The sequence below is a fragment of the Corvus moneduloides genome, chromosome Z, assembly GCF_009650955.1.
Source record: "Corvus moneduloides isolate bCorMon1 chromosome Z, bCorMon1.pri, whole genome shotgun sequence".
NCBI classification, from domain to species: Eukaryota; Metazoa; Chordata; class Aves; order Passeriformes; family Corvidae; genus Corvus; species Corvus moneduloides.
The window spans coordinates 11,868,265-11,896,011 of NC_045511.1; the positions used below are offsets into that span (position 1 = coordinate 11,868,265).

The window sequence follows — 27,747 nt, forward strand, 5'->3', positions numbered from 1 at the left end:
CTCACTGCTGCGTAGACTACTTCTTACAGAGACATAACCTCTTCAGTAACAACTAGGAAGAAAAAGCCCTCTGAGAAAGAGGAGGAGTAGGCAGGAAGTAAAGTTTCAGTGAAAAACGCTGCTAACGTTGACTTTTTCTTGCTCAGTGCTCCACATACTTGCATGTGTTGTAAATTACAGAGCAACACTATTCTGACTTAGGAAGGAGATTTTCAAACTGCTTTAATGGTATTAATGGACCTGTCCAAAGGTGTCCCACATACTACCCCCTGGCCCTGACTGCCCTGTATACACGTTTTAAACATTATCTGCCCCAGCCAATCATCTCTGCCTTTTTCTTCTCCCACCCTCCCTCACCACTTAAGTCTGTTGTGCTCTCTCGCCTAATCTGCGATCATGTAATACACTTAAAGTTAGTGAAATGAAGCAGGTTAAAGACGACATCAAAAGATAAAGATTTTTTTTTTTATCATGTCACTTCAGTTTACAGGAACTCAAACAATAGTATTGACACAGCTGTGGAGGTAACAAGATCCTAACTATGATATTCTTTGTGACCATTGAATTGGAAAGCAAGAGGTTACACACATGGAAGTTCTTGACTTTTCAAACCATTTTGGAGCAAAGGGCAACATCAGTAAATGAAAGAAAAATACCTTAAAAAGGTGGACTGGCATTTACAGCAGAGACTCACACAGTCACGGAATCATTAGGGCTGGAAGGGAACTCTGCAGATTCCAGTCCAGTCCTCCTGATGAGGTTACACAGGAACATATCCAGGTGGGTTTTGAATATCTCCAGAGAGGGAGACTCCATGACTGCCCTGGGCAGGTGTTCCAGTGCTCTGCCACCTTCATTTGAAAGAAGTTCCTCCTCGTCTTGAGAAGTTCCTCCTGGAACTTCTTGTGTTACAGTTTATGGACATTGCTCCTTGTCCTGTCTCTGGGCACCACTGAAAAGAACCTGGCACCATCCTCTGGGCACCTGCCTCCGAGATATTTTTATGCATTGGTAAGATCCTCTCTCAGTTTTCTCTTCTCCAGACTGAGAAGACACACCCAGATCCCACAGTCTCTTCTCGTAAGAGCGATGCTCCAGATCCCAAATCATCTTTGTGATCTTTGCTGAGCCCTCTCCAGTAGCTCCTTTTCTTTCTTGTACTGAGTAGCCCAGAACTGGACACAGCACTCCAGATGTGGCCTCACCAGGGCCAAATAGAGGGGGAGGATCTTCCTGAGTGGCCAGGGTTCTGATTCTTTTTCTTCCCTTTCTTCTTTCCTTGATTTTTGACAAATTTAATTCATAAGCAGCCACTTTTTCCAAAGTTACATGGAAACAGCTGAATAAATGCTCTGATAGAAAAATTATATACTTAAGGTTGCAGTCATAACATTTCCTCATAGGAACAGTAAGACACCTGTGATGTGCTGGGATTTAGATGCTGGGTTTGGTCTACACAGAGAGTGTAATGGCATTTGTACATATAAGAAAGCATTATCATTATTAGCATCCTTGTCTTGCTTGAATATGAACTTGTGATTTTTTTGCTGCTGCTGCTGTTGTTTTTCTGAAAAGTAAAAAAGGCAAAATAACTTCACATTGCTTTCAGGCTTGTGGGTCTTGTTCCTTAAAGTATTAATTTGTTCAGATTCTTTCTTCACCTAAAAATAGCTAATTTCCCTGTATCACTTTCCAGCAACCTTCACAGAAATAAGTGGAAAAAAACCAGAGAGATTTCAAGAAGCTATTGCACCTGCAAGTGTAAAATGAGGCACATTCTGGATATTGCAGATGGGCAACTTTCACAGCAATTTCACAGCATAAGCTGTTCTTTTCATTGTGTTTGTTGCAATTTATATTCTCATCAGCATTCTGTCAGTTAGGGATGTACTTATTTGTGTGTATTGGATGAAAGAGAAGACAACAGGAACTGTCTAGCATTCAGGGCTGCAAAGATAAGCTAGTTCTTTGATCATTGCATGATTTGTCTAGAGCTGATACTGGGAGTAAACCCTTGCAGTAATGTTTACCCACACAAAATTACTCTAGTGCTACAGTTAGCATCTTAAAACAGTCATGAAAGTTGCCACATACAACAGCAAGTCACAAATTCTAATCTGCCTTAGTATTAATAATCAATGTATTATCATCTGTGATGATTGTTTATTTCACAAATAAATACTACTTTGTAAATAAAATAGTGTTTAGCTGAATGAATAGCATAAATAACTGCGTTTCTCCCGCTACAAAAAAGCCATTGTGTTATATTACAAAAAGAACCAGTTATCATTGGCATATAGCAGTGTTTCTAACTCAAATAAGATCCATCCAGCACCCTAATAAACTTCTGAAGTAGCTGAGCTAGAAGTTTTTGTAAAATTAAGCTGGAAATATCATGCACTTTCAATACTTTACTTTAACACCCCAGAATGTTTCAAAAAATACTAAGAAGGTTGTGCAGAAGGAGAGTATAGTAGACCATGGAAAAGATTCAAATAACTTTTGATTAAGCTCAAGGACACACAGCTTTTCTTCTGCAATCTACTCCCCAAGCAGAGCTCCAGCAAATTCACTGAGCTGTATTTTGTAGAGGGTTCCGCCTTTGTGGTTTTGATTTACCTTCAGCACAAACACAAGTCTAGAATTTCTTGTGAAGCTTATTTACTCAGTATCAGCTTTTCTATCCTATATCATCCTTCAAACTCTTTGACTTTTGTAATGAACACACAGGAGGAAGGACAAAAGAAATGTATGATCATAGGTTTTTTAAAAAAATATCCACATCGTAGAAGTTTTTAAAACCTGGCCAGCAGAATCTCAAGATCCCACTGGCAAATGTGGGGGAGAAAATGAACACGTTAGCTGACATCTGGTGAGTGGGAATGTATGCAGGATTCTCAGCGGTAGCAGGGCGCTGGATTTGTGGCCAGTCCACCCTTTATGCCTGTAATTACCGCACACATTTCATTAGCAGCTATTCTATAAAGGCTCTACAAGCGTATGCACTGAAACAGCCTCACAGGACTATGCAATATGGGGTAAATGCAATACTTTTGGATATCACATGGTGCTTACTGCTGATGGCAGCAGCCAACCAGTCTGAACACACTTAAGTTCCCTTTTCCTCCAGCACTTCTTGCCTAATATCCTGGGGAGAGCAGTTACTGTTCATGGTAATGAAACCCACAAGTGTATCTTGTGAGAAGCAGAACTCCTCTTTAGCAAAAAGACCAGGCCGTTAAGTTGATACACCCGTGGATTGTTGCATTGAGGGAGCCAGTTTTTCTGCTTGTATCAAAATATTGGAGAGCTTTGGGATATCCAGGTAAACTGTTGTACATATTTGTCTTAAAAATAAGCATGGAAAGTTCCAGAAGAAAAAGAATCAGTACAAGGTATTGAGTATAACTTAATTAACTGGAAATCTAGTTGTGGAGTTTACTTAGTTTAGGAGCTGAACAGATGCTAAGCTGACAAAATGGACTTTTCTGTCTCAAAGTTTTGTGTTTAGTTCTCTGAAATTTTACTAAAAGTGGTCCTAATTTAAGTGGCCTTTGCATTTTGAATTATAGCAGAAATTCTTTTTTAGTTATCCCTTTTGCAGTAATTATCATTTCTTAAATTATGAGTAGGATTTTTTTAATATACTGTACTCTGGATTGAGATATCTGTGTATGTATTTAGTCAGTAGTTGGTCGGGGAAGATATTTTCCTTTCCAGGTATGAGTCAAAATGGTACTCACTGTCTTAAAATTGCACAAAATTTCTTTTAAAATCATATGGGATCCTGAAATTCTCAAAATAAGGGTAGGAACTTTGTGGTGACAGGAATTCCAAGTTTTTCTTCCTTGAGGCTTGGAGCATTCACTTTAGTGGGATAACCAGACAAATCAAACTTTCGTAAGATAGTGACTGTATACATTACTGTATAAATAGGGGTCCAAGTGAAGAGAAATCTGTTTCATTTCTGGGCAGATCTTGAGAAAGTTTACATTAATCTGAAAGAAATAATTCATAAAGGGTATGAGAAAGCATATGAGAAAAATAATTCTAAAAAGAAAATTATGAAATATCATGAAATTTTGTGTTTATATAAAACTATGTTGCAAAAATGCAATCCTTTTGAAGAAATGGATATTAACTAGTCTGTTTATATCAAATACAAATTCTTAATGGAAAAATTGAAGCCACCAGGCTTCTATTGTTGAAGACCAAGTTGTCAGTGGTTGATACTTCTGATTTTCACTTAAACAGGTACCAAAAAAATCCATTTAGAGAGAAATTTTGTGGTGAGCCTATTAGGACATAGGATGAATAGATGATCGTGCCTCCTTTCATACTTGGACCTTGCACATGGTCTTTGACAGAATTAGTTTGGGAACTACAAGTTCTACTACTTGTAGTAGTGTGGGATGTAATCTGGCTGTTCTGGTTGAGCCCTATGCCCTCACTTGTCCTGGTCTCAAACTCATCTGGAGAGATCCTTTTATTTTTCTGCGGTATGAGTAGCTGGTTTTATGATTAGGTAGAAGGTGAGAAAAAGTGATGAGAGAGATAAGAAAGGTGTAGAGGAATGCACAATGGAAAAAATACAGAGTAAACTGTAACCAGGCTGGAACACTGCCTTGTCTAATTTTGACAACCATACGTCCTCATGTGTGTGCTGGTTTTGTCTTGCTGGTGTTAGAGGGATGTTTGAAATGATGCTCTCAGGATAACAGAGGCTGTCAGCTTCTCACTGAGGAATCCCTTTGATTGCTCTCTATCCTCTCCATCCTAGAGGTCTGCCTTTCATAAAAACCCTAGACAGAAGAATAGCATGTCTCCTCTGTCTTTAGTATTATGTTATGAGGGCTCATTTCTCTTTTATACCAACCATTGTATTAGCAAGTCTTGTTTGGCCAAACTGTGTCTCTTTGCATTCCTTTCATGCTTCTGCTACACACATTCATAGGTGCAGAGCATTGCAACCTCTCAGCTCCACTTTCCAAATGCTGCACTTACTCTTGGAGGGAGTCTTCTTGAACTAGTAATTACAGCTAGACTCAAGGGGAAGAAAAGCAATTTGGAAATCTTTTCTGGAAACAGCAAAGTTGCATAATGATAATTCTGAGGTGTCTGGGAAAGAAAGTAGTCGAGCAATAATTTATCACAAATTCAGAATGGCACTAGCATGTAAACAAAAAGCTACACTGCCTCAAATCTATTAACTTCAGTAGAAGTTACATCAGACTTATATAGAGTTGCAAAATAATTTTCAGATCTATATTTTTCTATAATTAGCTGTGTAATTTTCCCTGTCTTTTTTTGTCCATTTGCTTATTCCTTATATCCTGCCCATAGGTTAGAGCTCAATTCCCTTAGTGGTTATCAACTTTTCTGGTTATTTCGCTGTCACAGAATTCATGAGTAAGGACAGTTTTCTTCTTAAAGAGATAGCTTTTTAATCTTTATTTCATTACTCTCTAGCAAACTCATCAAGATCTGATTTTGAGTTTTTAAAGGGTATGTTTAGACCCCCATCAGTTGGGAATAGAAATATAAAAGTTACAGCTGAGAAAAGATGGGGGTTTTATTCTTTATAAATCAGATCTGAATGTATTTTGAGTGAATTCTTTGTACAGTCAACAGTTACATATATTTCATTTGCCTAGTTAACGATTGTATGCACACACATCTGCTATTCTGTTCTCTGATCCAGTGTTGCTGTTTGAAGAAAGAGTGGCCTCAAGGGGAAGTTGAAGTGAAATAATCTGTTGGCTTCATCAAGACAGGAAAATAAATAATAAAGTTATATTTATGCCAAGGCAAAAATATTTTTTTGTTCAGGCTGCCAGTTGAGACTAAAATATCCATATTCAGGAAGAATACAACTGAAATTTTTTTTTTGTATTTTCATTACAGCATACTTCTGTACAGAAATGTACAGCTACATTGTAAATTATCGAGAATTACGCTTGTTAACACTGAGGTGTAGCTAAGGTGTAGTTGTGGAACAATTCTGTACAAGTGTAACTTCGTACCTGTGTGAGTCTCTGCTGAAGGCAGTGGGGAGGCTGTGAAAGCTCTGTGTACACAAATATATCTAAGGCATGGGAACTAAAACCTGGGTATTGCTCTAGATTTGAGCAGACACATCTGAATAATGCAACCATCTTGTATCAAAGGAAATCTTACTGTGCTCCTTATGTGCTGCTTGCAGTTCAGATCAAAAGTTGAAAAGCCAAAATATTTTGCACTGAGTGCAAATAGAGATCAAAGAGAAAGTTCAGAAAATAACCCAAATAGTTTTTGCATGAGACTCCTCTTTTGCACGAGCTCCTCTTTTGCACAGACACTTTGAGCTTTAGAGGGGAAGGATAGGGGGAACTTAATCTCTCTTCGGAATCTTTTCAAGTTCCCATTTCATGATTTACAACCTACTGTATGTGATAATGGAATAGGTAACTGCTTCTGGGAAGGGAAGCACAGAAACTGTGGAGATTACTCTATGGGCAGGGCCACAAACAAAAAGTTTTCTTTTTTCCCCAGTTCCCCGCTGTCTACCTGACCAGTAGGCTGTGCATTAGAATCTACAATATGATTTCTAACATGACACTTATGAAGGCAGACATTAGTGATGTACATTAAAGAGAAGCAGAAAGATTTCACCAAGTTTCTTACTCTGTTTTGATTCTTACTATTACCTTTACCACTTACTATTCAAGTTAAGTAAATGAAAGAGGTTTTATTGTTGATTGTAAACTCTTCCACATGTCCAGGAGCCTTTTACTCTTGCTGAGCTTGTAAGTGTGCATGACTAGGGCGAGGTTTATTCACAATGTTGGGAAGAAATTTATTTTAAAAAATCCATTGACACTCCTAATATAGCAGTAATGAATGGTTCAGTGCATTTGAAAGCATGTATGAATATAATTTGTGTAATTCATGTAATCTTGCTATTGCAAATGTAGAAAACTTCTCAGAAACCATATATCATAATAATAAAATTTTCTTCAAAGCCACATTCCCAGTTTGCTAAAGGTCTACATGCTGAATGGCTGTTGCTCATAAAAAGTATTGTCATTTGCACAGTATGTTTTCTTGTATTTCAAATAGAAAAAGTGGAAAAGGAATCAATTTGTTGCTATGACTTTCAAAAGAAATGAGCTGCTGAGTTGGCCAAGCAGCTGATCAAATCTTAACTTAGAAGCTCTGAAGACTTCAGACGTAAGCTATAATTACGGTATCTGTGGTGGTCTAAATTTTGATACAGACCTTAAAAAAAATCATTAATTAATACTAAGTCAAAAGAGGTCAGAGATGAAAGGCTTTGTTATTCTCTCTGGCGTTGCAGTTGGCTAAACTCTCTAAATGGGTAAAATCAGTGCCTTGTGAGGTATTGTGGGACAAGTCTTGAATGATTAATGATACATATATGTACCTCTGCAATGTAATTGTGTGTGTATGTGTGAGTGCATGTGCATCAAACAGCAGTAGATGGCTTAACCCTGATAATCTCCATAGTAAATGTGTACTTCCTCCCTTCTCTGTATGTGCAAAAACACCCAACAATGTGGTTCTCTGGGTAAAAGTTTTCATTATGTCTATCTTGTTTTGGCTGCATTTAATGTGAGTAATTTGTAGCTCAACACAATCAGTTTGGAAAGATTGAATTTCTCGGCAATGCTGACAGATTGGGATAGTTACCTTTAAGTTGCAGAAGTTTCAGGTATATAACTACTCCAGCATAGCAGGCTGTTTATGTAATGAGATACCATCAAACAGAAGGCAAAAGGAGCAAAAGCCCAATTGAGAAGCTCTTGTTATTGAAGTTAAAAAAAAAAAAAAATTCACTGAACACTTGCTGAACACTCGCTGAGTGAAGACACAGTTCATTCTTAAACCTCTAATTTTTTTTCAAACACCAATTTATTATGCTTTGTAGCAATACTCCTTTGTTTATAAACAGATGCTTCAGAACTCTTCCTAGTTATAACATTCCTGCTTTATATCATAAGTTTTACATTTTAACTCACACAGGAAATCCGGGTCCTACTTGTGAATTGGATGTAGTAATATATCTGCCATAGCTGCGCCCCTGCTGCCACTGTCAGCTGGGAGAGGACTCCTTGCTCCAGAGCATTCCTGGTACCCAAAGGTGGCCCCTGCCCAGTGAGTGGGACCAACTCACTGTCTTTTGCTCCCATCCTGCACTGTGATGTGTTTTATTTTTCCTGAATTCAAATGTTTTGAGCTTTTGGGTTCAGTTCCTATTAAGACTGTTCCTGTAAGTTATTGAATTGGGCTGACCAATTAAAACATCTATTTTTGAATGAAGCTGGCTTTTATTCTCTTGGAATTGCTCAACTTCTTTTTTTTAAAGACTTCTTTTTAACAATATCTGGGGGTATTGGTTGTCTTTTCTTTCAGTTTTACTTCACATATTGTCCTTTGCTGTCCACACATGCACAGTTTTATTCAGATAAAAAATGGAGAATAGAAACAGGGACAAAGTGAGGGTGGGGGGAACGGCAAGGAAGAAAACTGCTGAGAAAGGAAAGAAAAATTGGCACACACGTACACCAACCAGAAGAATTTCTGTTTTCACAAAGGAACTTGTAGTTCTCCCAAGAGTTAGCAGGAATAACACAAATCTGGGTACATTCTTCCAGGTTCCAGTAACCTATGCTTCTCATCACAGGACAGTCAAATTTTTAGGTGTGTTGATTTTAAAGTTATACATATTTTCTTACATTTATTATGTGTCCAGTTCACAATTCCAGAAGTAAACAGAAATTATAATATGCCCAAAAAGACCTGCAGCACCTGAAAGGCAGTACTTGAATGAAAATTTTAAAATATTGTATAAACGCTACAAGGATACAACAAAATGCTCAGCTTCTCTTAACCCTACAGGAAGATGAGCTGTAACACCTCCTCAGCCAATCAGCAGTACTAAAGCCTCAGACCAGGAAACTCTTTAAAGTACAGTATTTGAGAACATTGCAACAGGACTTACCCACTGCTGCCCTTTCTTTTTCTCTTCTTTATGTTTATAGAGTTGCAAGCCACGTGTGAAGTTACTTATGGAGAAATTTGAGGGAGGTAACAGAGACACAGAGGATATGTCAAACAGTCGACCCATCAAAATGCCAAGACAAGATGTCCCTACAGGAATACAGACAAGGAAAGCAGTACTTGAGAAATTTGCAAGTAAAGGATATGAAGCATGTTCTCCAGGACCCAGTACCCTTCAAAAACCTGTTCAGCCTAAGCCTCCTCTGGGAGTCAAGCCTTCAAGTGATGACAAAACAGAGAAAGATCCAAACCCACCACATTTGAACCCAGTGGCACAAAGGTTTGGTGTTCAGCTTCAGCCCACTAACAGAGGAAATGATGAAAAAACTGCATGCACTAAATTCTCTATCAAAACCAGTGACCCATCAAGAGAAGACCCAAAGCCTTTGAACCCAAAACCTGCGTGGAACAAGTTCCTTTCTCCTCCTGATAAAGAAAAAAGTTCTCTGGGACCAAAACCAAATTTAAATTTTGTACCACAGGAGAGTGAGGCAAAACCAGAATTTTCAAAAGTAGCTGCAGTTAAGGAAAAATTAAGGTCTGCAACACAAGAAAATGAGCCCAAGCCTCCTGTTTCTAAACCACCTCTTGCACAGAAGCCTTCTCTAAACAATGAGGTATCTCAGAATGAAGACACTTCTAATAAAAGTGGTTTTCTGCAAAGACTGTCAGGACCTAGAACAAATACACACGCACTCCCAGAAGCAAAGGAAATGGGTGAAAATAGTAACTCTGCTGCAGAAGCTGCAGGCAGTCATTTTCCTAAAATAACTCTGAAGCCTACTGGCCACAGGTCCAGCTTATCAAAAGGAACCCCCAAAACTGTGGAGGAAAACACTGAAGAAAAGGGAATGAGTGCTGCCAAGAACATCTTCCTCAACAAAATCATCCAGGAAGAATCAGGTTCTTCTCATAAATTCCATAAGATGAATACAGCACTTGCTGCAGAAAGACCATCAGGTGAACCACAAGATAAAGAGGATGAGGACAGGAGTTCTAAAATGCCCAAGCGGAAAACCTTGCCCTCAGTGTTCAAGCTGGGCCAGCCCCCACAGAAGCCAAGCAGACCCCCCGTTGTGCACCTGGGAAAGTTCCGGAAGAGCCGCCAAAAAAATAGTAAGTCCACTCTGTTTTGCTTCCTTAGCTTTTTGATGCATTTAGTACCAGTTCAATTTCAGATGGAATCTCCTCTTCTGTTCAGAAATAACACGACACATGTGCATCAGAAAACCCCTTAGAGCTTTAACTTAGGCTTGTGTCTCTTGCATACGGGACAGAAATTAAAATTATGTTCTCTATCCCTCGGCAATAAAGTACAGGATGAATGTTGATGGTACTGGGTTCATCTGTTTCTCAAAACTACTCAGATGCAGCTATAACTTGTGTCAGGGAGTATTTTCTCAACAGACATTTAAGTCCTGATTTAATTAAACAGATCAAACTTAGATTATTCAGTTTTCAGCATAGATGGTGAGAAAGGGGGATGCCCAATGGTGTGATTCAGAGCTCTAAAGTAGCTGACAATGGATGCTCTAACTCCATGCTGTGCATGTGTGGTACATCAGGTAAATTCATGTGATTTAGTTGATACATAATTTTTCCTTGTACCTTCTGTGTCTAGAATACAGCATGGCTTGTGTTTCAGCAGTTCTGAATACACATAAGGTTGCTCTTCCTGAGGCCAAAGAAGTTCAGAGGGGCTATGGCAGGATGAAAAAGCTCAGAGCTGATTTCTCTCAAGACAAAAAAACCTCACTAAAAACACAGAGTCTGCATGCAACTATATGTTGTGTTATTATTTATTCCACTCAAATATTAGGAGTGTATCAGTAATAAAAAATGTACTTTTTTTTCAGCTGCTGTATTCTGGCTTTCCTTTGTTACCCTACAGTTAAGGAAATGTTCTCACAAATCCAAGATCAGGCCAAGATCCTCAAATGGGCAAATTTGTGTATGTCTTTAAAATAAATACGCCCATATACAATCTCAATATAGAAAGGCAGCATTTTCAGCCAACTACACCAGTAAATGTTTTGGTTAAATAAGAAGAGTAAGAGCTCTGCTAGTTAAAACTTTGAGAAGTCCTGACAAAGGCTGGGAACACAGAAAATGACAATTTTTTTAAATACATTTTTTCATTAAGTAATTAATGGAGGAATTTTTATTTCTTGTTCTGCTCGTTGTCTTTTTCAGATTTTTTTTCTGGTTCCCATTCAGTTATCGACGCAAAGCATTTTTTTTCACCTCTTTTTAAAACTGAGCATAAGAAGTATTTATCCTGTGCATTTTAAATTAACACTGTGAGCAGGGCTGTAAGAATAATATCAGAATTTTTTCCTAGAAGCAGGGTGTCCAGTCGTCACTAACCAGGGGTAAGAACAGCCACCACCTTGATGAGTCATGGGAACATGAACTAAGGATGGAGATGCCCAGCATGGTGGCACAGGTGGTTTTCCAAATATGTTGCAAAACTCACACACAACTAAGTAGAAATCAGGATCAGACATGGTCTTCTCTATCTCACAGTCATAGGGGCAGATCAAGACTGAAAGATTTAGGGACCATATCCATGAGAAGCTGTTCATAGTGTCCCTGAACTTCAGCCTTTCCCCCCAGAGCTGGCATGTAGATTTTGATGTTCTGTTTGGCTTTAATTGATGCGGCCCATTTCTTTGTGGCCAGAAGTCTGCACAGAACAGTTCTGGTGGACAGACAAGGTGTTCTAGAGTGAATCCTGTACTCCTTTTCAGCTCAACAGTTATTCATTGCTGATGTGTTTCTTGGAGCATAAATAAAATCTACTTGGTTTGGAAGGGTCGTTAAACTGAACTGTATTTTTTTTCTTAACTGTCATTTCAAGAATCAAAGTCATGTCAGGAAGACACCGCAGCACAGATTCTTCCTGCTCATTACTGTGTCCTGATGAACAGAAGATTGCCATGGTTGCTTAATTTGCTGCTGTGATCCAGGTGCTGAATATAAAGAAAAAGCAAATGAAAATAATTTTTCCATGCAACAAAGCTTTCTGAGATCTAACCTTTGGTCTGAAATAGGGCAAAAGTTAGGCTTTGCATTGTCCTTTGAGAAGAGGAAACCTCCACTCATAGTGGTTTTTACATTTGTGTTAGGAGCTTGTGCCTGCATTACAGAAAAGCTTGTACTGCCCAATTTAAAACAGGAGTTTGAGCTCTGCCTTCTCAGAGGTATCAATTCACCCCTTTTTCTTTGGTTGTTATCCTTGCCCATGAAACCTGTTTTACTGGTTTTTGAAAACAAGTATTCATTGGGCATGACATGACATTAAATGTTAGAGGCAGAAGGACTTAGTTTTGACACAGCAGTCTCAGTTATGTGTGGGAGAAGGACTTAAATCATCCACCATGCCTGCATGAATATTAAGGGATGTTAGTTTGCTGTTGGCCTTGCTGTGGATTAGAAATTTTCACCTAGTCCTGAAAAACTTCACGATAAAACTTCTGTAGATAAAATTGTCTTTGTTAGGAAAGTCTGACTATTGAAGTGCTCCTATTTTCCAGTGAAGGCAGTCTTTAAGAAATTCCTGTCTGGGCTTGAGAATACATGGCAGAATAGTAAATTCCTGTGTTATGCCCCATTTACGGCAATTTTCCCCGAGGGATCATATTTATGTCAGCTAAGAATCAATGAGACGCATGTGTTTTCAGTGTCCAGAAAATAATACCAACTATATTGTTTGATAATAAACACCCAAGGTGTTAGGAAAAAAGAAGAGAAACCAAGTAGTTTTGCTGACAGCTTTCCACGTGAGGCCGCAACTGTAGTGTTGCTTTCCAAGGAGAACTGCACAGAGTGTAGTGGGATCATACAGGTACAGGTGGCCACACACACAAAGTCAGATGGAGGCTGAGACCCCCAGTGCTCTCCATACCTCTGCACAACTCATGAACAATTAACACTGGGGCTTCAGTTTTTCAGTGAACAAGAAGTGGGCACATGGCTGTCAGTCTGCTTCAGTCAGGGAGAAAATTCTTCAGAATTTTTAAGAGCTTCCACAGCAAAGAATATTAAGGCTATGGAGGAAAACCCTGCCACTCTGGAGTTTTTGCAGCATTACCTTCAAAGGTCAAGGATTTGCCACATAATTCTCCTAAAATATGTGGGCAAAATTGTAAATTAAACTACTAGTATGGCTTACAACATTGAAAAAGATAAATCACTGCAATTTAAAAATCAATTCAACCATCCTGACAGAAATATGGATGAGACGGTTATTTCTCTGTCTTAGTTAGTTAATTAGTTAGTTAGTTATCTGCTTAAGAAAACAGATAAATCAACATTGAGTGTTTCCTTGCAGGAATTGTTCTGAGTGCAACTTTCTGCTTTTGTGCATAGGGAAGCAAAAGTACACAAAATCTATTGCAAATTAATATTTAAACTCATTGTACTTGATTATTTCCGTAGCTACAACTGTCTGCAACATTTTCCAAATGTCTTAGAGTATATTTTTATTTTTAAAGGAATAAATTTTATCCATTTAGCATCAGAAGACAGCTCTCCGTTGTGCATTGTCAAAGCTTCTGCAACTGGCAGAAGATATACCCCTATATATCTCAAATTTTGTTTGTTAGGGCTTATGTGCACTTGTTCCCTTCAAGATTATCTGATTCTAGTAAATTAACAGTAAGATATGGGTTTTTTGTGTCATGGGATGGAGGCACAGAAAACTATTTTTCTCATGTATACACTTGTTAGAGTCTACACATGAATTCTAGAGTTGTTCCTGCAGCTAAGTCCCATTGAGTCAGCTATAACCATTCCTGAGTGGAGGCTTCAGAATCTAAGATGCAAAATTTCGGACACAGAAGAGAAACCATGACAGTGAACCTGTTAATTTTGGTAAGAGGTTTGACACGTAGTTTGAATGGCTTTTAAATCAAAGTATACAACATGTTCATACAATCTGTCTGGACCTCTGCAAAGGACTGAATGAAGCACATGACCTGTTATGCTCTACTTGAAACCATTGCCCACCTTCCAACACGGTCTGTGCTGGACAGATTTAACACAGTGTCTTGAGGATTACACTATATACAACAGCAGCCTTTTGAAGTGCTGAGAACAGTAGTTAGAAAGGAAAATTCATAAGGCTGAAGAACAGCCATGAGTTTGTCATGGAAGGTGACAGAAAGGAAGCTACTAAAGAAAAAAAAGCAAAACTGATGGAACTGAGTAATTCTTTCTGCTTAGTAATATTTCCTTAATTTAATTTCTGAAATCTTGTTATTTTGTACACCTGTTTTGATTCACAAGAAGAAACACCTACTTATGCACCTTCATCATATGGTTGCATTATATGGGTCACAATCCAAACGCGTCTCTGCTGTACCAAAGTTTCAAGTGTTCTGAAACCTGTCTAGATTCCAGAAAATAATGTGAACACAGAGCATATCTAAAAATTTAGAGATTGATAAAAATTATAAGAACAGGCTGAAAGTTTCCCATTCTTCAAGTTGACACATACTTTGCTTAAAGCCTACTTTACAACTATTTTTAGCAAGGGAGTGTATCCAGCAAATCACATTACTTTACAGACAGCTTTATGGTCGAGTTGGAAAAGATCCCCTTTTCCCCAATACACAAAGGTACTGTGGTGATGGAGTTCTGGACATGTTGCTGATACCATTACTGGAGAATGCATCTTGAACCCTAAAGGTGTCTAGATCAAAAACAATGCTTTGTAGTCTGTTTACTTGTAATTACAAGAATGATTAGCATATAATTCCCGTATTTGAAGTTTGATATGTACTGAAATTTCTCTCTGAGCTGAAAGTCCTAATTTCTCCGTACTCTTTAAATATTTCCTTAGCAGCTCACAGAGGTAAAACCTATGCAGCATGTATAATGTTTGAATGTGAAACAATCTGTGCCCTACAGGTGCACGCATTTTAATCTTTTTATTTTTTAGACCTTTTTTGACTCACAGGGAAAAATGCTCTTAATAAATCTTCATCATTTGGTACCATTAAATGGGTAACACAGCACAAATTAATATAGTTCATTATAGAAAAGTATATTTAAAAAACCATAGTTCTTTATAGTTCATATATAGAAAACTTTCAGTCATTCTTAAAAGTTTTGATCTTAAATGCTACAATAAATATTCGGTATTAATAGAGACAAAAAAACCCCCAAGCATTTCATAGTAAAGCTGTTAGGAAGATTTGGAAATTGTATCTAACAGTTGTTTTTATTCTAAAAGGTTCATTTTAATGAAGAACATTCCTGAGGTCATTGGTTTCCTCTTGAAATTGAACCCTCCTCAGATATGTGTATTTGGAACAATGATGTTCCTTGTCTGCAAATTCTGAAGAGAAAATATGCAGACTTCCACTATCCAAATGCAGGACTTTGTTGCATGGGATTTTTTAATGAAAATTATTTTTTATATACCATGCTATGTATGATGTAATTATTTTTCACATTGAAAAACAGGTATAAAATTATAAAACCCTTCGTCATTATTTTGTTTTGGGAAATAGTCGCATTTAAGAAAATTTTTCCAGTAAGTTTTCTTTTGCTTGCCTTTGCATCATTGTACACAGTGTCTTTTGCCTTCTCTTTCAAATATAAATGAATTACAAAAGATTAGTTTTAAATTATTGCTATCTTACATGTACTCCATCTCTGAATGTTTTCAATTTTTTTTCTTTTTTCTTGCATGTGAAATAATACCATGCAGCATAAAATTAATTGACGCAGGTTTATAAATATTTTTTATTAAAATCAGAAGTAGTCATTAAGGCTTTTTATCAGACAAATGAAAAGTTTCAACTGCAGTTCAATTGGGAATTAATTTTATGTTCCCCTTCAGATAAGGATAGGCTTCTGTCTATGATAACACATCTGCAGTTGGAAATCACTTTCCTTATGCCAGTCAGCACTGCTCAGGTGAAGAACTAGTAATATCTAACCTCATATTTAGTCACCATAAGGCTCAGTCCTGTAAACTTTTACATACTGAAGTACTTTGGGTGAAACTGTGAGCTTTCTTTTGGGAGTCAGACTATGTGCATGCTTAATATTTTTCAGCCATCAACCTTAAATGTAGATTTAGATGCTCACTTTCATGTGCTGTATATTCTTCATCTGCTTGTCTCTACGTACCTGGAATGGGAAAAGTCTGCTACCAGGTATGGAGTCTAGGACTTAATATGTCAACTCTATGACAGTTTTGAGAATATAAGGGATGGAATAGGTTTTAAATGTTGTGTGAAATGCCCTTAAGGTAGTCTGTGAATGTGTTGTGGAAAGATTTTCCAATTGAGACCAATGAGAAGTTGTGGGTGAGGGTCCATAGTGACGTAGAGTCCCCAGGCACGTGCAAAGGAGAGCTGCTTTATTGCAAAAACCTGGCATTTTTAAGCAGTTAGCCAGTTACCAGTTACATAGTTTTAAAGCATAGCAAACAAAATTCAACCAACCACCATACACCACGATGTGAACACCCGATGGTTATAAAACATGTTTTTCTACCCCTAATTCAGCTGTGTCTCTTTCCCAGAGTCCTTTTCTACTTAGCCGAAGTAACAGACCTGCGCCATGATTTTACAAGGTCTTCCCTTTATAAAGCCTTACTTACCAGTAACAAGAAGTTTTGCTTAAAAAAGGACAAATTCTCCTCCTGCTTTGATCATCTTTTTCATGATGTGTGAGCAACCATCAGCAAAGTGATCTGAGAAAGTATGCAGACTTAGGTCTTCATTTTCCCCTTTTCACTTTGTCTGAAATTCCACCCATTTGGGATGTAATTTTGTTTGCACACAGGAGAAAAAAAGGAGCTTAACCGCCTAACTTTGAGGAGAATCCGGAGAGATGAGGAGAATAAAAGAAAAGAAAATTCATAAAGGATTGTGCCTAGGCATTTTTAAAAGTAGGGTCTGGACTCAAGGAGAGCAGCAACCAGAAACTTTCTGTGCTCTTTGTTTTCAAGGTGTGAGCAGTGTTGCAACAGAACTTTGTTGCTATAGTATGTGTAACAAAAGCATAATCAAAGGCACTGAGTTTCAGCTCTGTTGTAAGTTTACCTGCTCACTTTGAGCAGCTCCAAAGCAGCGTAATAGTGAAACCTGAAACCATGGTTTGTATCTAAACGAAAATGTGGTTAGGGAAGCAGAGCACAGCTCTCTGCACATTACAAATGAAGTAGGAAGTGGCTGATCAGCTGCTGGAGATGTTGTTGCAGGTTCTTATTTAACCCTCTGTAAAACCCAGAAAGCTTCCCAGGCCTGGCATGTAGAAGTGGTGAAGTGCTTTGCACTAAAACTGAAAAGCATGTTGGCTTTGCAGAGTAGCCCAAAAGCATTTTGCTTTATAAAAGGATTCTTTCAAAATGCAAGTCTTTCTGGTGTGTAACTGCTTCAAAAATCCTGAAGTCATTTTATCATGATAACTATAAAAATTCACTAAGTATTTTAAAATTACAAGCATTTTTTCCTGCAGAATATTTGACATTTCCTTGTAGTACATGCTCATTGTCAGGTTTTCTCAACATTACTAAAAGCAGGAATCTACACCACACCAGGAGCTACCAGTCCCCTTGCATCAGGGGTCAAAGGGAATAAGGTCTCACCAAATGCCACACTCTAGGCCAAAGAAAGAAGATGTGGTTTTAGGATGCAAAGTCAAGAATCAGTTTTTCCCTCGCATGTGCAAGAGACTGCATTATTATGGAACAGATTTTCTTACACATGTATATGTATTTATGCTGTGTATTTTTGGTGAAGTAGGTATGATGAGAGCAAACTAGTGCTATGCATTGCTGTTCAGTTCCAGATTTATTTAGGATGCAATCTTGAACCAGAAATTTCTGGATTGAGGCAATGGATAGGCTGGATGCTACAGCCTGATACCTTAAACATCATAAAGAGTTCAGTCTTTGTAGTTAAGTTGGGACTGTTAGGAGACTGGAGGCCAGGCTATTGCATTTGCAAGAGACTGTGTTGCTGATAAGATCAACACAGCTGTTCTGAGCTAACTGGGATTTCTAAGGCTTTGAGAGCAGGTATATATTGCTGCTGCAGACCAGCCAAAGATGAGAAAAGTATGAATAACTGAAGCCAGACCACCCTCTGCTAGAACGGGATATTTTCCTGCTTCAAGGGGGATTATCAAAATTATTATGTGTCATTGCTGCCAGTTAAAAGCTTTGTGGCAAATAAACACATTCTATTGCAATACTGATTGGATTGAACAGCCAGGTTTGTATCTTCAGCCAATGGATGTAGAACTTGTGGGTGTGTGTGCTAAAAAATATGGGGGACTTTTTCCCTTTGACAGCTTCTGTTCTGTTCAGGTTGATGATTGGATATTCACGTTCTTCTGTGTGCCAATCTCTCACCCAAACACTGAGATATCCTGGTATTTAGGGAGGTGATAAATAGAGACATGTCATTTAAGCTTTATTATTACTGGAGCCAAAATCACCCTTGCACATGAGTCCAATTCATTTTACAATTTTGAAAAACAGAGAACCATCTGTGACCAAAGGACTGGTTCCCATAAGATTACCATCCCACCAACTAGTGCTTGTTCCAGGTGTACTCCACTATGGACTCTGAGCAGTGCTAGAACTTCCCTTCATTTTGCAACATACTTAAGGTATTAGCATCTCAGGACAGCACTTTAGTAGGTTGAGAATGGCTTTTTCTCATTCTGCCCTGAATGCTTTTGCCCACATAGAATTCACAGGTTCCAAAATAGCTGGACTTCTAATTTCTCTTTGAGTTCACATGGAAGTGGCATAGAAATTATAGAGTACTCTTATATGCAGGTTGATTTCTTCTGCTGTTGAACACAGAATATCTGGACATGAAGGGAAGATGAGATCTTTCTCTAGATGTCATACTGGCTACCAAAGATGTATCAGTGGTCAAAGTCACAAGTATTTCATCAAGACAGCCTTAGTGTCCTTCACTTCCCGATAAACAGACACTCCCAAGAATGTAAGTGACCTTTTGGCCACTGCCCATGTGGAAGTTGTTTGAGAAGGTTCTCCAAGAACACAAGAAACATTTTTGCAGAGTTCTGTGCACAGTTGTACTGTAAGTGCTGAGGATCTGGGCATGATTAAAGAAGTTTAATGCCACATGCAGCAGTGTAATGGGATATTTGAGACATTCTGTGGACAGTTTTTATGGCAAGTTTCTCTATACAGCTGCAGTCCCTTTCCATCTGTTCTTTTGTTTCTTTTTGAAGAGCTTCAGCTTCTGCCTCTGTTTATTCAGTGCAGCACAACATGTGATAAAAACTGAGAATCCTAAGAAGAGAGAAGAGGCTATTTGGAAACTGAGGTGTTAGCTGTCAAACTTGCCACACAGTGACCTCCCTTAGCACTGTTTACTGTGATGAGAGTGCTGCAGGTGCATGTGAAGCCAGGATGTAGTTTCAGCTTGATTTCTTGATCTGAGTGTTGGCAGCTGACTGCTGTTCCACTACCTCCACAGAGCTTTTCCATGTTTTTATAGTACCGTGTCCCAAATTAAAAAAAAAAAAGAAAAAAAGGAACTGGAGTCAAAATAAAGTGCTGCATTAAACTAGCAAAAAACACACTATTGAAATGTTATGATAGCTTTTGCTCAGCAGGCCTGATTATAACACCTTTTTTTTCCAAACAGGTTTTCAGCATGTCACTTCCCTACCCAACTCATTGCACTATTTTCAGTATTAGAATTAGCGTATTTTACTCCTACATCAGTCTTGGTCATAAGTGTAGCTAATTAAGCTAATTACAACTCTAAAGGCTGAGAGGAGTCAGTTCTGATAGTTCAAAAATAAAAAAGCAGTCCTTCCATTAATACAATGATCATTTAATTAGTGTTAGATTATAGCAAACTACAAAATTAAAAAGGACAGGTTGTTCAACCTTTATACTTAAAAATAAGCACTTAATCTAAAATGCATGTGGTGTCTTTCCCTGACTCAGTTTCCTATAGCTTAGATTTGGCTCTTGAGAGACATCAGATGAAAGAAGTATTATGCACAGAGACTTGGGAAGAACTTTTACCTTAGCCCTACAAACTTATCTCAAGAAGTAATAAAATATGATTACATAATGTTCATATGCATGTTGTTCATATGCATGTTGTTCATACGCATACACCACATTGTATTAGTGCAACATAGATATAACCACAGAAAAACTGATACAGGATTCCCTATTAAAACACAAAAATAAATTTGAGAGTATCATTAGTGCCAATTAACATGGCTTTCATGAAAACAAAACAAAAGAACAACTAAACAAAACCAACCAACCAACCAAAAAACCAGACTCTTTTTTGGTTGTATTCTTTGATTAGAATCTAGAATTCAGCTGCAGATACATGTTGTCAGTGGTATTTATCTTTATCAGGGGTTTTTAAAAAATGAGAAATTATAGTTGGTAAAGTTTGTGGATGAATAAAGACTGTGAAGAATTAAAAGCTAACATATAGTCCACAGATACACAGGTACAACAAGAGCACAGTCATGTGTAACCTTGGCTCATTTAAGCAAAGTTTGCTTTTATTCAAATGCAATTGTACATGTATATTGAAGAAATGTAAACCATACCTGCAAAACAAGGTAGTGTAATGCTTTGGAGAAAAAAATCTAGTTATAAGCAACATGGCAATTGGGTAAGGACTATGATGAGACACGAGTATAATGCATAAGGGTTATCAGCTTGTAACTCTTAATTCTTGGAGTTTTACCCTTAAGGAATTTTCATAGAGCTACAAAGTTTTTGAATAAAAACTTTTTGCTCATGGGCATTAGTCAGGAGTCTGCACTTCCAAAACAGGAGGAGGGATGACAATTGGAGAAAATACTGAAACCCCCTGGATGCAATCAGTAGAGTTATGGCCAGATGAAGAATGACTTGCAATTTTCATCTCTACATGTGGCAGACAAGTGCATGCTGTGTAGAATTCCAGTGCCAGATTTTTTAAAGTATTGGAAAGGTTGGAGAGATAACAGAAATAGCTACAAATTAATTGCTACATGGGGAAAAAAAAAAAAAAAAGCACCTTAATTTGAGATTTTAAATGGTGAGTCTAAAGTCACTGAAAAGAAATCTGAGTGATATATTAATTTCAGTGGTGTCAATACATTATAGGTATAAAACAGTGGTAAAAAAAAGGCTTTTGATCCTGTGTGCAAAGGTAAAAATAAAAGTAATAGGACCTGAAGCCTGAGGTACTTAGAAAACAGTAAGATGCAGGTTTTAATAGTGAGCAAACTTAAAAAAACAAGTACCACTACAAAAACACTGTAGTATCTTTCTCAACACCCCTCAAACAACTGAAAGACACATTTTAGCCAAAATGTTACTTTAGTATATCTCTAGCTGTTGAGCTCAATGTAGCAGCAAATATTTCAAATGTGATGTAACGCACAGCACAGCAATCAAAGGATGTCAGCATTGAATTGGAAGGGATATAAAGAAGTTGTTTGTCACTATGTTGATATCCATCCCTATGTATAGGGTAAGAACAACTGTACTAGAATTCATTCATCCCATAAATTTATTCTACTTCTTCAACATGGACCTCAGGCGTGGAAATTTCACTTTCACTATTCGAAAGTGCCACCCAACAATGTTGCTGGTCTTTAAACACATTACTTATTGCCTCTTCACTGTGGAAAAGAAGGGGAAAAATATAAATTATCCCTTTCTTCACTACCAGAGACTTACGTCATTCATTTTGTGCTCCCCCAATCTTACCATGTTTCCCTAAACAACCACCATTTGTTCAATATATTCAGGAGTTCATGTTTTCTAGAGCTCATTCTTGCTATTCTCCTTTGGGTACTCTCCAGCTGGCACACATTAACCCTGCTGTAGCCTCCTCAGTACTAAGAGGAAGGATTATTTCACTTGATTTTTGGGCTATATTTTTGAATAAAAGGATAAAAAGATAAGTGGCACAAATTTAATCTTGGCATATCTTAAATTGTAAGGATCTTCTCTTGCAGGATGAATGTTTCTTAACAAAAACCACAGAAGAAGTCACATGTGTAATCATCAGTGTTGGGTCTATGGGTACTTTGTTGTTTAAGAAATGGAGGAACTGAACAGGTTTAAAACGCGCTGTTGTTCATATGTATGTTGACAAGGTGGTCCAAGCATCCATGAAGAAAAATATATCCACATGTTTTTGAGTTGTTTGGTAGTAAGGAGAAAAACTGTCAACTTGATAATTTCACTTTACTTTCCATGTGAGATATGGAAAGGTCCATCAAAAAGTTATCAATACCCCTTTTCCTGTCAATCCCAAGGACAGAATTCCAGACACCCAAGAAGCTAAAAAAGCCCTTCCAATAGCTTCTTGCAACTTTCAGTCTTGATATTAAACTTTAGTAAATATTTGTCATTGTTCTGTGTTTGAGACACTTTTTTTCAGTGTAGTGAACATCTCCTTTGCTTGACAAGATTTTAATCTCTCACAGGTGTGAACTTAAGGAAAATTGCCAGAAGACAAGGGGTTTCTTCTCAGCTCTAATTGATTTTAACAGAACTCTGTGCTTTTTCCTTCTGTTCTCCTCTTCCTTGGATTTTCTTGGATTTGTGTCCATGCAGCTGGGGAGAATTCTTTTTGGGTAGCTTTTAATCCACTGGTACTTCAAAACAAATGATACTTCAAAAACATCATGGCATCCAAACCGTGACTTAATTTGCTTGTGTAGAATAAGTTCTCTCAAAATGAACCCTCAGAGAAATGGTTGGTATGGTTTGGCTGTGGCTTGTGCAGGGAGCATGAATTCAGTGCCACACACATGCACACCAGCTCACTTGTGTAATTGTGGCTTCTGTGCCTGGTGCACAGCACTGTCATTTTTTTAAGGCTACACATGTCTCTTGAGGGTGTAGCTTCTCTGCAGCTTCTCAAACTGCCACTTTTCTAGTCTGAGCTTGCTAGAAAATTAAGTCCAGACTTTTACAACTTACATTAAAAACGTATTTGAAGATGTTCAGAGACCTGAACCTCTCTTAATAAATGCCAAAATATGTTTTCGTCTCTCATTCCCTCCCATAAAACTCTTTCTCTGAGCAACAAAAACTCAGCAAGACTGCATCAGTGCTCACATGAAACTCTGCAGTTGGTCTTTTCAAGCAAATTGTGGAATTAAATTATAATTTAGTTTTAAAACACAGGTGCTAATATATTGGATGAACTTTGATGTTTTTGTGTCTTGTTCATGTCTTGGCAAAGACATTTTCAAGGCCTTGTACGGGCAAAACATTATTGAATGCAGTCTCTTCCCCTCTACTCTGGTAAGATAATGCAACAAAAATATTTAAGAGCAGGTTCAACAAAATATACTTTCTCTGGGGTGTGTGCAGTACTGGTATTTTAGCCAAAACTTCATTGAACACAGCAAGGTTCCTTCCTCAGCTGTTTTCCTGATAAATTCAGTCTGTTCTGCTTTATTTCAGATCCTAAAAATGAAGGTTTGAAACAGAAAACACCTTCTTCAGCAGCACTTGCCCTACCAATAGCTCCATCACACTCTGCTGTGCAGTTGCCACCTCCTCCACCAGCCTCTCACCCATCACTGCAGGTGCCAGCAGCTCCCAGTCTGCCTCCCAGAAACATCAAGCCCAGCTCTGAAACAATGTGAGTGAACATAAGCCACAAGGGCTTTATTTTCTCACCTTTCTCTGCCTATCACTTTCCTCCTGCAGCAGCAGGTGAAGGCTGCAGGAATTCCAGGTTTCTGAGAGAGGGCTGTCTCACACTACTTGCCTTATCCCACCCTATACCTGGCCTGTTTAGAATTAGCTTTTATTAGTTTGAACCCTCCATCTATTCACTTGTTTCCCTGAATTGTCTTATCTGTAACAACACTTTTTTGCCTTGTGGGTGAGGGAAGCGAGAAGGGAACAGACTGGTTTTTTATGCCAGAACGATCCAAAGACTTTAAACACTGATAGAAAATCAGTTTCATCAATAGCTGAAGGTTTTCCTTGAATTTTTCTGGGCAAAGAGGGAAAGGAGGGTCAGGTCTATGAGTCAATACCCCAGGAAGCAGCTTTGCAAGCTGGAGGAACTGAGCTCAGCACTGCTTGTGAAACTGCACTGAGGCGGTGTCGTGGCCTTGTGTGATAACCCTGAGAAGCCTCTGTTGATATGGGGCTCCTTTCTTTATCCTTCTTTGGAGAGCTGCGTACAAAAGCGGAACCTCGGCTGACACCGTTATAAGTACTTGAATCCAGCATCAAAACTGACCAGAATCAAGCTGAGCCTGAATAATGAGCTGCTCTCTGGCCAGCAGGTACTGCAAAGAGCATCAAACAGCAGGCAGGGAGAGTTAGAGAGACGTGTCCAACTCAGTGCTGTGTCACAGCATTAGTCCTGCCTCACAGCCACAGCACCTGCAGTAGCCATCCTGAATATCATCCTCTTTACCAAGGCATGGGAGCCAAGTTTGTCTTCAGAGACCTGTGAAATGTACCTCCAGATGCCTTGTCTGTTCTCCCATTCCTGTGTGCCCTGTGAAGCCTTATCTGCTGAAAATGTGTGTCTGGGTGCTGACACCTTTGCTTTCACCTGTCTCCATGCTTTCCCATCAAGCCAATTTTAGAACATCCCATTCTGATTTCAAGTCCTTTCTTTGATTTTACCTCTTCGATGATGACTGGCAGCCCTTGTTTTCTTTCAGCTGTTACAAGGCATTATAAAGTTAAAAGTTGCTGATATTATTAGTTATATTCTCAATTCAGTTTCTTTATTCTCTCATTTGGAGAACATTTAAAATCTAAGAGCACTGGAGACATTTTACCTGGCCTAACCTTATACCATTGTTTCTCTTGTCTGTAGTTTAGACTTTAAGCCCCAACAAGTCAAAGTCTCAGAGCTATATTTAACATTGAGCAAAAGTCTGGCATTGTCCTTTTGCATTGTGTAAGAAGCCTGCACCTGCAAAAAAGGTTAAAAAGCCCAACAGATCTTTCCGTTCAGTCAGCTCATCTGCCTATTATATTTTTCATACCACGTTCATCTTCATGGTATCTGAGTGCCTTCAGCTCACTTGATGGTTTTTACTCAGGATAAAGGTGGGCCCATCTGAAACACTGAGTCACAGTCAGGGAGACCAATTTAGAAAATCTAGTGTGTACTTAAGTAGGATATAGGGCTCAATAGACTGTTCAGGCTTTGTATAAAATAGATAATAAAAAGCACCAGAAAAATGGTGTATGAAAATGTAATCATAAAACCATCTTCATAGGTTTCACATGCCCACTTTTTCATACTTACAGAAGCCCAGAGAATGAAGAAAATTATGATGACGTTGAATTTGTTTCACAGGGTAAGATGCATGCATTTAATAGATTTAATTAATGGCTACTATGAGAATCTGTAAGCATATTGTATTTGTAAGATAAACAAAAGTATGTTGTATTCAAGAGTGATCTGTGTAACTAATTATACTGGTTCCGCAACTTTATCGGTGAAGATGGTTGTCTCCTAACACTAATAGATCTACTGTTCTGTGATTAATATGACAGACTCTCAGAAACTGCTTTAAATTTCTTTCTTCCCCCTCCCTGCCCTGTTTTTTGGTTTGGTTTTTTTGGGGGTTTTTGGGGGGTTTTTGTTTGTTTGTTTTTTGTTTTTTTGGTTGTTTTTTTGTTTGTTTGTTTGTTTTTTGGGGTTTTTTTGTTGTTGTTGTTGTTTGGGTTTTTTTGATAGAAATTTGCTGGGACCATAAATCACCAGATTTTCAAACCCGAACTAAAAGGAATGCTGCTCTTTCAGAGTTGACATTACATGGTCTGGTGAAGGAGGCACTGTTTCATACTTGATTAAAAAAAGAAAAATCTGTTGACTGTGCTTTTACTGTCGCTTTGTGGTCTGACTCAGTGAGAGGCAGTGAGTTGTACCAGGAGCAGCAGAGAAGCAGATTGTGGCACAAAGAATTTCAATCTGCCTTCTGTTCCCTCCTTGGTGGCACTCGGTCTGTGCCAGCCACACTGTGCATCATTTAGTGTGCTAGCCATCCATGACTTACAGCAGGGCAGGCTGTGGAGCTGAAACCAAGCTTTTCTTACCTACCTGCCTGCAGACTAAGGAGGAAGCAGGAGAGTCTCAGAATATCTTCTCCTGCTGCCCAGGGCAGAGGCTGGCTTAGGAAAAGAGCCTTTGAGCTACTTATGCAGCTGTGGGGCTAGTGCAAAAAAGTTCTTTGATGTCTGTTTGGATTTATTAGGTTTTTGACAATTACTTTTTCATATAAATAGCCATTTTTGTAAACAAATAGCATAGGTAAATTCACCAATGTCATTAAATATTTTTTAGAACAAATTTTCCACTTTTAAAATATAAATATAAATATACTATTTGTAGACATTTTTAGTTTACAGCGTTCTACAAAAGCAGTATAGAAAAACTCTGATTTTTGCATTCATACCATCCTCAAAAAACAGAAGCCTGTACATATTTCTAGTTAATATCACTGATGTTATTAACGGTTTTAAATAGTTAATGCTAGAATGAATTCTTTTCTGTACAGGAAAAAAATAAATATCCTGGTTTTACTTTTTCTTCCTATAGGTCATGGAAATACACAGAGGGTAAGTGCTATCTGCTGACACAAACCTATCCTTTTTTAGCAAAAACTCACAAATGTAGTAAAACCTCTTCAACACATTAGACAATTAATGGCAGATTTAATGCAGTGTATTGACAGTAAGTTGTAGAAACAATTATTTGTTGTGAAGGGTAGAAATAAAGTCAAAGAAGCAGAGTAAACTGGAATAAATTATCAAAGCTGGCTACACACCAAAAATTGTTTAAAAAAAAAAAAGTGCAAAACTACACCTTCTATTACCACTGACATTTCATTTCACTGGAATTTTCCAGAAATAATAGAAATAAGGGCCCTATTCCATTCTAGCAATAGAATATATCAGTTAATATTTCCGTTAATTGCAGATTTTTATCAGTATGTTTAAGTGCCTGGCTATATAAGGACAAAAACAGTTTCTTGGACCCTAATCTGAATCCCATTTAGATCCTTAGTATTCCAGTTTAAATAGTGCTAACCCTGATGCCTTCATTATGGAGTGCAATCATCAGCACAGACAGAGTTTACAGGACTGACTTTACAACTAGAGCATCCACTTTGGATTAAGCAATGTGTTAGTGTGATTTGAAAAATCCAAGGCTTCATAGTTGTGATATTGTAAAAACAAAGGCAGAAAAAAAAAGAATAGTGGGTTTGAATAATGAAGTAATTTGTTTGGGGAAGAATAAAGTAATTTGTATTTGCATTTTGCTATAAATGTTTTTCATATAGTTTGTATGAAGCTTACATAGCAGGCCCAGTTTCTTCAAGTCTTTCCAGTTGTACTTACACCATTGAAAATGGATTATTTTTTATAGGGACAAGAAAGTGATGGAGAAACATATGAAGACATTAGTGACATCAGGTACTAATTCTGAATGCTTTAAACTATTGTAACTTTATTACTATCTTTTCTAATTGGTGTATTTCATCTGGCACTAAAGTGTCATTCCACTGCAGTCCCTGCCAGGGATTACTGTCCTCATTCATTTCACCTGGAAGAAGTCTGGTTGTTCACAGGTTCTTTCCTAGTTAGATCTGCCATGCCCTGGCCTGGAAAAATGCCTGCAATTAAATTATGTAGTAACTGTGCTTAAGGTA

General features: G+C 38.0%; 1 protein-coding gene across 3 annotated transcripts in view; it reads left to right on the forward strand.

Moving 5' to 3' along the window:
• FYB1 (FYN binding protein 1) overlaps positions 1-27,747 on the forward strand; it is a 58,726-nt gene that overhangs the window by 10,576 nt on the left and 20,403 nt on the right. For 2 of the 3 annotated variants that reach the window (XM_032095185.1, XM_032095187.1), the window contains exons 2-6: positions 9,042-10,176; positions 23,516-23,696; positions 25,340-25,389; positions 26,634-26,653; positions 27,465-27,511. In XM_032095185.1, the coding sequence (XP_031951076.1) occupies positions 9,042-10,176; positions 23,516-23,696; positions 25,340-25,389; positions 26,634-26,653; positions 27,465-27,511 (1,433 nt within the window). Of the gene's footprint in view, positions 1-3,136; positions 3,326-9,041; positions 10,177-23,515; positions 23,697-25,339; positions 25,390-26,633; positions 26,654-27,464; positions 27,512-27,747 lie in introns of those variants that run through there. The other variant, XM_032095186.1, reaches the window with a different exon arrangement.